Source organism: Mya arenaria, chromosome 8 (assembly GCF_026914265.1).
Source record: "Mya arenaria isolate MELC-2E11 chromosome 8, ASM2691426v1".
Taxonomy (NCBI): domain Eukaryota; kingdom Metazoa; phylum Mollusca; class Bivalvia; order Myida; family Myidae; genus Mya; species Mya arenaria.
The window spans coordinates 60106695-60119703 of NC_069129.1; the positions used below are offsets into that span (position 1 = coordinate 60106695).

At 36.2% G+C, this 13009-nt stretch overlaps 1 protein-coding gene across 1 annotated transcript; it reads right to left on the reverse strand.

The window, feature by feature from the left end:
- Nucleotides 1-1127: 1127 nt before the first annotated feature.
- LOC128244407 (organic cation transporter protein-like) lies at nucleotides 1128-9921 on the reverse strand. Its single transcript, XM_052962417.1, has 9 exons — nucleotides 9730-9921; nucleotides 9314-9589; nucleotides 8169-8314; nucleotides 7734-7955; nucleotides 7253-7387; nucleotides 4357-4442; nucleotides 3409-3526; nucleotides 1911-1983; nucleotides 1128-1510 (listed from the first exon to the last, which is right to left on the reverse strand). The coding sequence occupies exons 1-9, from the start codon at nucleotides 9919-9921 to the stop codon at nucleotides 1322-1324; spliced, it is 1437 nt and encodes a 478-aa protein (XP_052818377.1). The 3' UTR covers nucleotides 1128-1321.
- Between the last annotated feature and the right edge of the window lie 3088 nt (nucleotides 9922-13009).

Here is a 13009-nt window from a genome sequence, read left to right on the forward strand (position 1 = left end):
CTACCACTACCACTACTACTACTACTACTACTACTACTACTACTACTACTACTACTACTACTACTACTACTACTACTACTACTACTATTACTACTACTACTACTGCTACTGCTACTGCTACTACTACTACTACTACTACTACTACATGTATTACTACCACTACTACTACTACTTGATGTTTGTTATACATGTGTATGTATTACTTTTGAGTAAGAGTGTCACTTTAAGTATGTTAAAACTAATCAATTCACTTTCTCGTTATGTCCAGTAATTAAGGCGTTAAACAAATTGTGTAGGTTAGTTCCCGTAGCACCCACAGAACCGTTGTTTTGTACTGTTTCTGCTGAGGTTTTGTTCCCACTAGACGCGAGCAGAGTTGATCGTATGTTTCGACGCATATATTATGACGTACTTTCGATTGATCACGCTCAAGAATACACCATGCTCTCCTTCTGACGCGGAGGAGCGTTCTACTGTCTCGAATGTGGTGTGGCGGGGTAACCTTTTCAATTGTTTGGTAACTGAAAATCCACCTGTGACTTTCATTATCTTTGAAATATATTAACAAGCATGATTGACGCGGCACGTATTGTCGCTTTTGCTTACTAATTAATATTTTGGAAATTAGTATAGGTTTTGGCCTTCTTTTTTCTTGGATGCGGGGGGGGGGGATTTATGGCTGCTTTTAACATAAGCTTTGTATCTGTGTTAATATCATTTCCAATCGAAAAGCCTATTATATTGGACAAATTAAGTTTAAAGTTTACAATTGTCTTTGTTTTCCCTGAGCGAATAATTTAACAAAGTTTGAGGAATCTTAATAACTTTTAAGGGAGGGAACTCTTTCTTACTTATCTTAGGTTTAGCTGTCGGCCTTTTTTTTTTGGCGCCTTTCTCACGTGTTCTTTAGATTTAATCCGGTTCGGATGTTTGTTTTCTGCCTCCGTCCCACCCAGTTCTTTTATTACTATGATTTTGTCTGACAAGTTCTGATTTATAACTTTGCTAATCTGGCTAATCATACTATGTGTTGACTATTGTTTTAGGATAATGAATATTCTATTATGTTTATTATGCTTTCTGATGTGGTATATCCTTACAAAGAGTTTTGATGGCTGTTTCTGGCATAAGCTTTTTATCTATGTTTATATCATTTCCATTTAATTAAATTGATATTTTGCATTTGTCTTTTTGTGATTTGTGTTTTTCCTGAGCGCAATTATAAATAAAGTATGCACAACTGAGGAAAAAAGACGAACTGTATAAGTACTGTTAAACATTCATAGCAAAAGGAGAGTAAAAACATATGACAACATGAATGTCACACAAGACTCGTCGTCTCCTGCTTTTCTTCGCTATCATCATCTTCTACTGTAGGCGGCGCTATCGGCAAAACGATTTTGTCAACAAGGTCTCTTCTTCCAGTTTCTGGTATGGGCACGAGCAGCGCCATGGCGACCACAAGCGCCGTGCCTGAGATCCAATACAGGCTTCCCTCAAACATTGTCTCCTACAACAGAAACAAGCGATAAACAGTTACTCTTCAAAATCTTTAAATGTTTTGTCAGCTGGTAATTAATGTTGACGCCCATTTTACTTGACCGAAAATGAAATGAAAGCGATATGTAAGGTTAAAACAACTATGTTAAGAAATGTAAGTTTACATTAACTTGGCGCATAGTAGAATAACGGGAGCACTTTGAATTTCTGTAAGCTACCTTTTGTCACCAATGATTCCAATGAATTGCCATAGGCAAAATTCATGGTCTTACATCAAACCTGTTTCCCGGGATTTTTTTGCTCAGATTTTTTTCTCACGAAAAGAACAAATCTCTTGACGCACTGACTCAAATGCAAAAAAAACAGCATTCATATGCAAGCTTTCAACAATAAAGTAAAATATCACCGACCAGGTAGACAAGCTGTGGTCCTATTATCGCTCCGATCCTAGTCATCGTGTTCTGGGTTCCGTAACCCAAATTTCTGCAATGTAAAGCATACCCGGTATTCACGGCAGATCTACTTAGTATTTGTTTTAAAAATCAAATTTGAATATATATATATATATATATATATATATATATATATATATATATATATATATATATATATATATATATATATATCCCTTTTTCGACTTTCCATTTACTCACATGTCGGAACGGTTACGAATTGGCGGAGTTTAACGTTTCAATAACTAGCGTCTTGATGAAGTATAAGGCTAGTTATTGAAAACATGGTGCAAAGCAATTACTTCGCTCAATACCCTCGTGGTTTAAATTCACGCGGCATTCGGAACTCCTCGGCCATTTTTTATATCGAAAACAACCTCGGATGTATGCCGGTACATCAGAAGAAGTAGTTCGTTAAATCTTGAATTAAATTATAAATTAAATGTAGTGTTTTAGCTTATAATTGTAAATCTCAGTTTATTTGTTTTTCCAGTGAAGTGTTTTATGCAAACATAATTAGGGTTCTCAATAGTTAAGTCATTAAGTTTAACTGCTAAATTGAAATAACTACGCGATCGACTTTCAGCGCAGTTAAAGTGTACCGATATCTGACATAGTAAACCGTCCATATACAACCGATGTTGTTTTCGATAAAAATGGCCGAGAATCTCCAAATGATTCACGCGGATGAAGCGCTCGTGTAAAAAGTTAGTAACTCGATTGGGCTTAGGGTGCAGCAAATGCATTTTTTTACTGTATCAATAATGTTGAACTTGTAGTGAGTTTAAACTGATACTGTACTGTTGATCACAATATAACAATTTCTTCGGGGAAGTTACAAGTATTAAGTGTTATGGTAATATGAAAATCATTCTACTCTCAACTAACTACAAATTCTTCAAAGAATATCGTGTTGTTTTTGTTGTTGTTTATTTATTGAAAATACCACCTTTTAATGCAAGTTTTTTTTTGTGTTATTAACGTTTAAGTTCTTTTTTTTAGTTTGAAATCCTCTATGGCTATTTATTCGGAAGAATAAGCGCTTGTGTGATCGGTTATGAACTAATATATCCGTTAAATGAAATATCCGGCTTGTTGATTCACATACATTGAACCGAATAATTATTCAGAACTTTACTTATGTGATTAACGACAACGTTTTAATTTTTAAAAGTGAAATATTGGATTAAGTGTTCACATATTTGAATATAAACAAGTACAGCTCAAAATGCTTTCTGAAATCTTGTTAAAATACAGCAGTTAAACTACCAGAGCAGTAATGATTTTAAAGTTCATAAAGATGACCTAAACAACTGTTAATTCTATCAAAGTTTTGAACAATCCTGCGGCTTTGTTTATATTACATAAAATAGAAAAACAAAAATAACTTACAAATGACGCGATGCATCTTATCATCTTATGTAAACAAGCAGCATTATGCCTGTAGCGGTTATACCTGATCACGGTAGGGTAGGTTTCCATTGTAAGAGTCTGAAGTGGCGACCAGGCGGCATTTGCCATGGTCAATGCCATAATTGCGAAAATGTTTGTGGCCCAGTCTTGACCCTGGCTATCTGCAAATCGGAAACAATTGATATACTACCCGTTTGTATGAATATTTATATAAACATGTTTTAATAAACTATTGCATTTTAGCCCTTTATATTCAAGCATGATGATAACCAAAAGCGTTGAAAAAATAGTGATAACTTTTATCTAATGTTTTTTGTGACATTAACCCAAACTAAAAGGTTAAAACATTGACGAATTCCGCCGCAGCTAATGTTCCCTGTCTACAAGCTGTATGATTTTCATTAAAACATTGACGAATTCCGCCGCAGCTAATGTTCCTTGTCTACAAGCTGTATGATTTTCATTAAAACATTGACGAATTCCGCCGCAGCTAATGTTCCTTGTCGACAAGCTGTATGATTTTCATTAAAACATTGACGAATTCCGCCGCAACCAGTTTGTCTACATGCTATATGACTCGCAATTTAATTATATGTTTACAGTGGCGTTATCGATAAGGTCGCTGATAGCGAGTTTTAATACTGCTGGCTGCAAATAGTTGAAATATATTTCACCATTCCCATCATGACTAATACGAATGCATACACTAAACGCGTTTATTAAAGCGTAATCTACATGGGTTATATAAATGCAATAACATATAAAGGCCAATTGTTCCCGGATCGATATAACTCTTTCGGCCGATTTATAACGACTAAATAGTGTTTGTAAGCATACCGATTTACGGGCACATCATAGCAGACTCAGAGATAAATATAACATGATACCAACAGCCATATATTTGAAAGGCTCAACGCCTACCTTTCTCTCCAGCCAAAATATTTTTAAAAACTAATTGTTTACAAACAAAGGTTCATGCCGGAAATATTACCTGGAATTCTTGCTGTTACAGCCACTGCGAACGCCGCCGCTGCAGCCAGACCATAACACAAACAGGCTGTTTTCTTCCGACCCAGTCTGACAGGCATGAACATACGTATAAAAGCTATAACACAAGAACATCCAAAGCAAAATAATCATTTTTATACCGAACAGAACAGAACATATCTTATAACACGGAAACTTTACAGTTTTTTTGTGTTAAATGTATACATTAATATATCATTATTACAAGTACACTTTGCAGTGAGCGGCTTATATTATTGTCATATGAAGGATTTACTCAAAATAGTTATGTTGTAATTCATCAAAGCTAGTACAAGAATATTTTTTGACTTTCGTATACCTATAGATGTCGGAACAATTATTTTCAATACATGACTTACTAACATGACAAATTTAGTATTAACTATGTAAAGCATTAGGGTAAAACGTGATTCAAATATTTTAAATGTTAAGGTATTTTTTTTATTACGATGCACAATAAATCATCTGGTTTATGTATCCATAGTAATCAAAGTATTCTCAATAACTATTACAGGGTTTTACACAGGACTTAACTGGTACATACTGCATATTACACGTACCCTTTTAGCATCGAAATTTGATTAATACAACTTCAACCATAACGCATTGAGATATAAGGAATCAAAACAACGTTTCATGTCAATAAAACAGCAATATAATCGTTTGTTTAAGTTAACATTATTTTAGAACAATTGAGTGAAGAATAAAAACTGCATCAACTGTAGACCTACCTCTTCTTTAACCAAATTGTGCGTCAAAAATAACAGTATTTTCTTTACACCATTTTGATACTAGCTGAATAAGTACACATGTAAACAGTTTCGAAAAATTGCTTAACAAAGTTATTACTCTATATTTAACATCAGTCGTATCGCCCTTTTTGTGTAATAGTATGGTAATACCCTTATTTGCAGCAATCGGATAATTGAAACCACGCCGATGACGATAAGGCTACGTCTACAGTGTCACGTGACCCTTCAGAAAGGGCACTCCGATATGAACACAGAAGCAGACGATAATTATTTAGAATTTATACTTGACAATCAGATAAAAATGCATGCAACATGGTAAAACATAGCAATAAAAGCTAGTATATCATTAAATTAGTTATTTATTATAATTAATTAAATTCAATGCTTGATTCAGGTAGCAATGATTTAATGTCTAAACTTAAAAAAAAATCTGAAAAAACCGGAACTTTGTTTCAGTAGAAACCTCAAATTTAGGGAAACAAGACATGTATTAATTTCCTTTACGAAAGTCAACAAAAAATGACTTTTGTTTAGATCATATGGATTTTGCTGTTTTTCTTTCTTTCTCCATTAAAGTCACCTTTTATACAAGTTTAGTGAATTATTATTATTGATATAACTACCGTAATATGTCTCTCAATGAATTAATATCCGTATTAAATGAAATGCGAAACTGTTCTTACAAGGAACATAAATTTAGGAGTTAGAAGTGATCATATCATTATAAATGCACAGGTTTATACTTTGATTTGCGTCATTTACGAAGATGATTTTGTTTTATCTATACGTATATACGTATTGTGACCTTAAGCTATATGAAATTTGATCTTTCATCTAAATTTAATAAAAATAATATAACTCAAATTCACTGAAAAGTCTTTTTCACTAACAGTTTGTCCAAACAAACTTAAAAGCAAATGTATATGCTTCGGATGTAAAACTTTACGCACAAGAAGAAGAAAAATTCAAAATAAAAATAAAATCGCGAGATGTCGTCAATATTATACACTAATACTCATAATGATATTTCATGTTTTATGACTAACGAAAGAGATTCGTATATTAGCATATGCACGATCACATTAAGAATTGGAGGGTTGAAGTAGTCTACCGAAAGGTCACTTTGTAATCAAACAAATTCCAAAAATTTTTTTTGCATAATTTGCATAATTTGAGCAGCAAAAAGGGAAAATGTCAGCATTATGGATTTCCTCGTCTTTACTATCTCTCAGTTATAAAAAACATATCTTGTGTTTAATATAATATAGAAAACAGAGTAATTACACTACTGTTAGTAATTGCAGATTGTCGGAGGTCATGGCGGATAGCAACGGGTAACTGATAAGCCCCGCCTAATATGGAAGCTGATTGGTCAGTCGGGTATTGTCCGACCAGTTTTACTGACAGACCGCGTCATGTTAATTTTCGCAGTTTAAAATGCTATTGAAAATATCTGTAATATATTCACCTAAAAATCACATGCTTCAATAAAATACTTATTTTGCAGTTTATGTCCTCTCGGAGATTTACTCTTCTTAAGCAAAGCAATAGTTTTGCAAACTTTATCGTATGTAAAAGGGTTATCTAGGCCTCCAAAAATATTCCTAAATTCATTGAAATCAAGTGTTCAGCTTCCTCATATATTATCATGGTTGATATAAACAAACATTTGCTCGAAATGAATTTTCAAGTGGTACATTAACAATATTATTTGGGTTTTGCGAACGAAAATATATACAAAAAGGCCTAGTACGCTTCAAATTTTAAACGTGTAATTTTAACAGCTTTACGTTTCTTTTACACAGTAGATTTGTACAAACTTTTCAATATACACTATTGAACTCTGTCTCGATACCTTTGTGAGTTATTATAAACACACAAGGCATTTTTGTTCTTATCATTTCTGCATTTTTGATCGAACCATTTAGCAGAATCAGTTAAAAAAAATCAAAACATTGATAGTTAATGACATGCTTAGCAGATAGTTGTTATTTGACTGTTTCTCTTTTCAGGACAAAAAGACACATACAATCTTAAACCTAAACGCACACGTTTACACACCGTACCAATGAGAAGACATCCCTATAGCAAGCATGTCCTAAGCCGTACCTGTTTTGAAGCCAGATGTTGATGAATTGTATTGGGCTTAGAGTGAGGCCGAGGATAAACATGTTTATGAACAGATTTCCGGACAGCCTAGGAACCCCAAACTGGATCCCATACGTGGTAAGCCGTAGGGTCATCCTGCAAATGAAGGTTATTGTCACAGTGAACGAAGGTCATGTTGGGTGTTAATGTCAGTGGTCAAAGTGGGTCAATGTCAAAGACCGTATCCAGTCAACCAAAAGGTCATGATGCAAGTGAAGGTCAATGCAACAGCAAAATAAATCCATTGTTGGTCAATATCATACTAGTGTTGGACAGTTCACACGTTCTGTTAACATGTTTAGGTCATGATTATGTTGAAGGTCAAAGTTATAGACGAACGGAAATGATGGAACTGGACAAGTGTGAATGTTTGAATTAAACACATTCACAAAATAACATCATTTTAAACTGTTGCGACGATGTAACGTAGGCACGAACTTACCAAACTAACATAAATAGGCACGTATACAGTCTCAGTTTTCTTTCTTTAAACAAGTCGCTAAAGAAATATTTCTGGTCCCCGCTTTCTGCGTTTTCTTTCCCTATATAGTCCAAGCTCTTGGGGACGGGCTTCCTGTTATATCGCGCCATCTTTTTTACTATTTGTTTGGCATCCTCAATTCTGTCATGACCGATATACCAACGGAAGCTCTCAGGAACAAACCTGTAAACAATGGAAACAAGGTCAAATGGCATATTTATGGTGCATACACTATCCATTTTGTTTTAGAAAACCTTGATTGAGATTGAGGTTCTCTAAACAAAAAATGATTCCGTGGAAATACAATTACGTCGCTATACTTTGGTGAAGGTCTAGATAAAACAGACGGAGCCATCCGGAATCGGTTAACAAAAGGGATTAATGCCATTAAGTTACCAGTATGTGAACAGAAGAGGGAGTCCAGTGGCGGCGGTGGCAATGTGGATCCACACCCAGTCGTTCAGGGCCCAGCAGACGAGGGCAAACAGCGAAGTAGCAATGGCCCAGGACGGCATAGCCACAACCCACGTCCTCCAACGAGTCTGACAAAACAATCTCAAGTATGTTAATTGTATGGTTTACGTCGGTATACATTCGCCATCGAGCTTATCAATGATATAAACTGTAAATCAGTGGTTTGTACATACTACAGTCGAAACTCGTTGGCTCGATATTCTCGGGACCGGCCAAAATACTTCGAGCCTCGAGAAAATCGAGCCAAGCGGGATTGCTTACAGAACAAAATGTGATTTTTTCTTTGATTCGTTACAAAAAAGTATTGTTTACCTTGTTCGTTATTTGCTACGCTATCTCCGCAAGAGAAGAGCTAGCTTACGTACGGGTTCTATGTTGCCGGCGAGGAATGTGGCTTTAATTTGGTCTTTGTTTTTCAACCAAGTTGAAAGAGTATACCGGGTACATCTCTATATTGCTCAGCATTTGAAATTTGTAAGAATACATACATTAAGAAAAGTATTCAGCGCAATATTTTATGTGAATGTCGCCTTATCAAAATGCATTAAAATTCATGTATACATGGATAACGATAACAATTAGAGACAGAACTTAAAGTGATGGCATGATTGCTCAAACAGTGTAACCATTTAAATTTTATAAAAATTATAAAACCAATTTTAATCGATTAACGCATTGTGCTTAATGAAGCCAAGCGAACATATCAAGGGGTGAAAATCTTACTTGAACCCGCGAAAATGACATCGACCCAAGCAAACAAAACAAAGTGTGAAATTCTTACTTGGGACCGCGAATATGACATCGAGCGTGGAGAAATATCGACCCTCAATATATCGAGCCATCCGATCGAATTTTATATGAACAAAGAGTAAAGAAAGATCGGTCCTTTTAATCTGGTTCGAGCCAACGAGGATATCGAGCTAATGAGTTTCGACTGTACATGTAACCACACGACTTTTTAATGAGCTGTGGTCACTGTATTTCCCGGTTGGGTATTTTTCGGTTGCATAAAGGATAGTCCAATAGGAGTTTTGCTATGGGTAAATCACAATGAATAACATTTATACCTGTGTAAATTCTGCAGTTAGGTTGTACTGAACAATGACTTCGAATCCCACGGAAACCCCGATTAGGAAGCGAAAGACGGCGAACATCACCCAGGAGACAGAGAACGCGGCACCAATGTTGAGGAGGACAAGGGCCAGTATGGAGGCAAAAAACGGTTTCTTTCGGCCAATAAGATCGGCCACTTGGCCACATGCAATGTTCCCCACGAGGATGCCAGCCATCTGGATGGAGGTTATAGTTGAGGAGATCCACTCGTGGTCGCAAACCAGAGAAAACTAAAATTTCGAAAATTGTAATCATGCATGTGCTTGGTAATTATGGGTACAAGTTCTGTGATCTATTTTATTTCATTCAACGTAAGAAATCGAACAATAAAGTGATATGCTTTATTTTAATGCTTGTGGGTTTTGCATACCCGAGACACTATAGTATTCATCTCATCGCTGAACTTAAACTGTTCGCAAGGTTTGGAGACACCATTCAGATGGATTTCGCAGCCCTTCCGTCGGGAATCATTGCCCGCCGCTCCACTTGTGACGTTTCCTAGCTCTATTCCTTCAGAACACCACCAGTCCGGGGCCGCCGCGCCGTACACCATGAACAGCATTGAGAAGCAGATGATACATTTGCAGCTGTGGGTAATGGCACAGAGGAGCACCTGGAATCGCCCACAGCCACCGGTCTCCTCGATTAACTCCTCGATACCAACAACTTCCGGTCCTTGCGTCATATCCGGGCCGTGTTATCTAGTGCCGAGAGCGCGTGTTTCTTAGGACGGAAATTATATATGCATGTACTAGTATACAGGCATGTATGGAAACGGACACTGTCAATTGCAAACCGTATACACTCGAATTGCATGATTATAAATTATATCATAGTATCGCTTCCGTATGCTATTAAACAAACGCCATCAAGAAATGAATGTTACTTTGGTGATATTTCTACTTTGCGCAAGAGACGAATTTCGGTAGTATAAATTCGGCCTTAAAAAATAAAATATACTAGTCTTGCAATAGATTTATACACTATTATAATTGGTGATGATAAGAAGTCCACCCGCTGCAATAAATTTTGCGGGTTAAAAACATCGGCTAAATGAGATAAGTATGGAATAAAATTACTTACAGCGATAGAATCACTAAATAAATGATATTATAATCCTAAAAGGCAAAAAATATTGTTAAAGAAAATTAGCTCCAAACAAACGGGACATATCGAAATGAGCCATTCGATCACAGAGACTTAAATGTCTTTTCGGTGTTACTGTGAACGTTTTTTTCTGCAAGCTTTCGACTTAATTTGGCGTAATATATTTTGCTATTATATTTTATTCATATTTTATTTTATGTTCTCAACTTTAGTAGCGAGATTTATTTCCTTGTGTATTTCATTTACAAAGCACTCGTTCACGCATCACTTTTTATCATCAATTAAAGGTAGATCGTAAGTGATTGCAGCTGGTTTTTGGACTAGGGCACTTGTGGCCTAGTTCATAGCCGTAATCGCGATCTCTGCATTTTCAAGCCGAATCTGGGGGTTCACTGACGTAATGTATTCATACGCTGTATTTTGATTGGATTGCCGTTAGCAAATTTGAATAATCAAAGTAGTACCAGAACTGATTACAATGAAAACATCCAATAAAAATAGTTCTCATAACAAGACAAGCTAATTGTATGTTCTTTTAATGAAGCACAAGAAATGGGTACGTAGCGAGTGAGTTAATCGGGTTAACTACATGAATGTTCTTGCATACGGTCAGATTAAATGAAATAAGAATATGAACATTTTTCCGTTCAAAGCTCTTGATTGATAGACTGGTAGCCGATTTCTCTTTTATCCGAAAAGAGACCAGTATCAGCAAACCACGGTGCCCGTCGCGCATTCGAAATGTCTTGTGGGTACGTAAAACGAATCAAGTTTGCGGTCTAAGTAGTAAACAACCAAGATATTTGTTGTTGTTGTTTTTAAAAAGAATTGTTATCCTTTGTATAAAATGTTGGTATTAATTTATTAACAGGGCTGTTCTTTTTTTCGACATAATTTGCATGTTACCGTGACATTTTTTTTTTAAATACAAAGTTTATTTTTTAACTAATCATTGCATGTCACTCAGCACTTTTTTAAATACAGCATGATTTTTGGTATTGATTGTTTAAATACTATTAATGTAAAATAAAAAACCATATGCCGCGTACCTGTATAACGTTATAACTTGTGTTCTTGAGGAAAAGTAAATTCGAATACCAGTCTACTGTATTGACTCATTCACTCTGATCAGAGCGGTCGAATGATTCACACATTTACATGTTATCACTACTTCCGGATGCTGATGATGTGAATTTTATACGTGTTATATTGAAGAAATTTATCAATAAAGTCGCCATTGAATGATTACCACCATCAAACGGATTTATTGTCATCTTACCGTGGATAGCATGTTTAATTTGACACGTATAATTTCAAGCAATACAAGTTCGTTTGATAAAATCATGTGATTTCAATTTTGCAAAATGGAGATAAAGAAATATCAAATATGCGCATACTTATTTATAAAGTTTCATTTTAAATGAAGCCAAATGTATGAATATGTGTATAGCATCTGGCTAAAGAATATGATGAGTGTTTACCTATGTGCATAGAAATGTCTTGGAGCCATTCTCAGTGTAAGTACATTTTGTTCAATGACATTGTGTGATAAACCATCGCCATTTGCCTGCTCACTTTTGATTTCTACTCTTATTATGCACCAATCAATTGTTACCACCTCCTCGGGGTATACTAGGGAAAAGGGCAGTGTTTTCACCTTTCAGCGGTGTCCTCGCAGTGCCTGATGATTGCGGTGGTTTTGTCTGCCCGCAAAATATAGCCCTTACCCTTACCTAAGATCCTTGGGGTGCGAGGTAATTTGGCAGGGATTTTACCACCAGTTCGTTCCCGCAGGGTAGGGTAGGGATTTTATAGGGGATTGGTTGGACTGAAAGTCAAAGTATTCCCCAGACCTGAAGGGGGGGCGTGGTTACATTTGACTGGTGCATAAAGTTCTTTTTCTGAAGACGCTTTGAGCTCACTTTTTGTTTCCTCGCCAAGAATGAAAATCAGTAATTACCCAATGTTATGGCATAGTGAAGTAATGAAGATTTAACCTCACAACAATCTTTCTCAAATGCTGTCCAGGCTTTTTTATGCTTAAGAATAACTTACCTGGAGATGTCAGACCAGAAATCGTCTTGGCATGAGATTGGATTACTATGGATCAGCATGCACCAGTCCATTGTAACCAGGGCCCCCACATCCGGGGTATACCGGGGAAATGGGCCGTGTTTTTACCTTTCAGACGGCCCCGCAGTATCGGGTCTTCGTGGAAAATACAGTGCGGATGTGGCTTAACCTAATGTCCCTTGGGTGCTGGGGGTGGGGGAATTTGGTGGGGACTTTGCCATCAGATCATCCCTGCAGGGCGGGGATTTTAGCTTGGGTTGGCTGGACCGATAGTAAAAGACCCCGCTATTCCCTGGACCGGGGGGGGGGGGTGCATGGTTACAATTAATTGACTGATGCATAAGCTTGCGTATACATACAGATTCAGTGTTTTGGTGCGCAGTTGACAAATTAACTAATTACTTATTAGAAGTTAAGAATATATATTTATTTATATAAGTTATACTTTGCAATCTAAATCATAGATTTGA

Excerpts from the sequence above, each read along its gene's own strand:
- LOC128244407 (XM_052962417.1), bottom strand. The coding sequence starts at position 9,921 with ATGCTGTTCATGGTGTACGGCGCGGCGGCCCCGGACTGGTGGTGTTCT. Across the intron at positions 4,443-7,252 it reads AACATCTGGCTTCAAAACAG|ACTGGGTCGGAAGAAAACAG; the intron begins GTACGGCTTAGG and ends CATGCCTGTCAG. Across the intron at positions 3,527-4,356 it reads TGTAACAGCAAGAATTCCAG|ATAGCCAGGGTCAAGACTGG; the intron begins GTAATATTTCCG and ends TCCGATTTGCAG.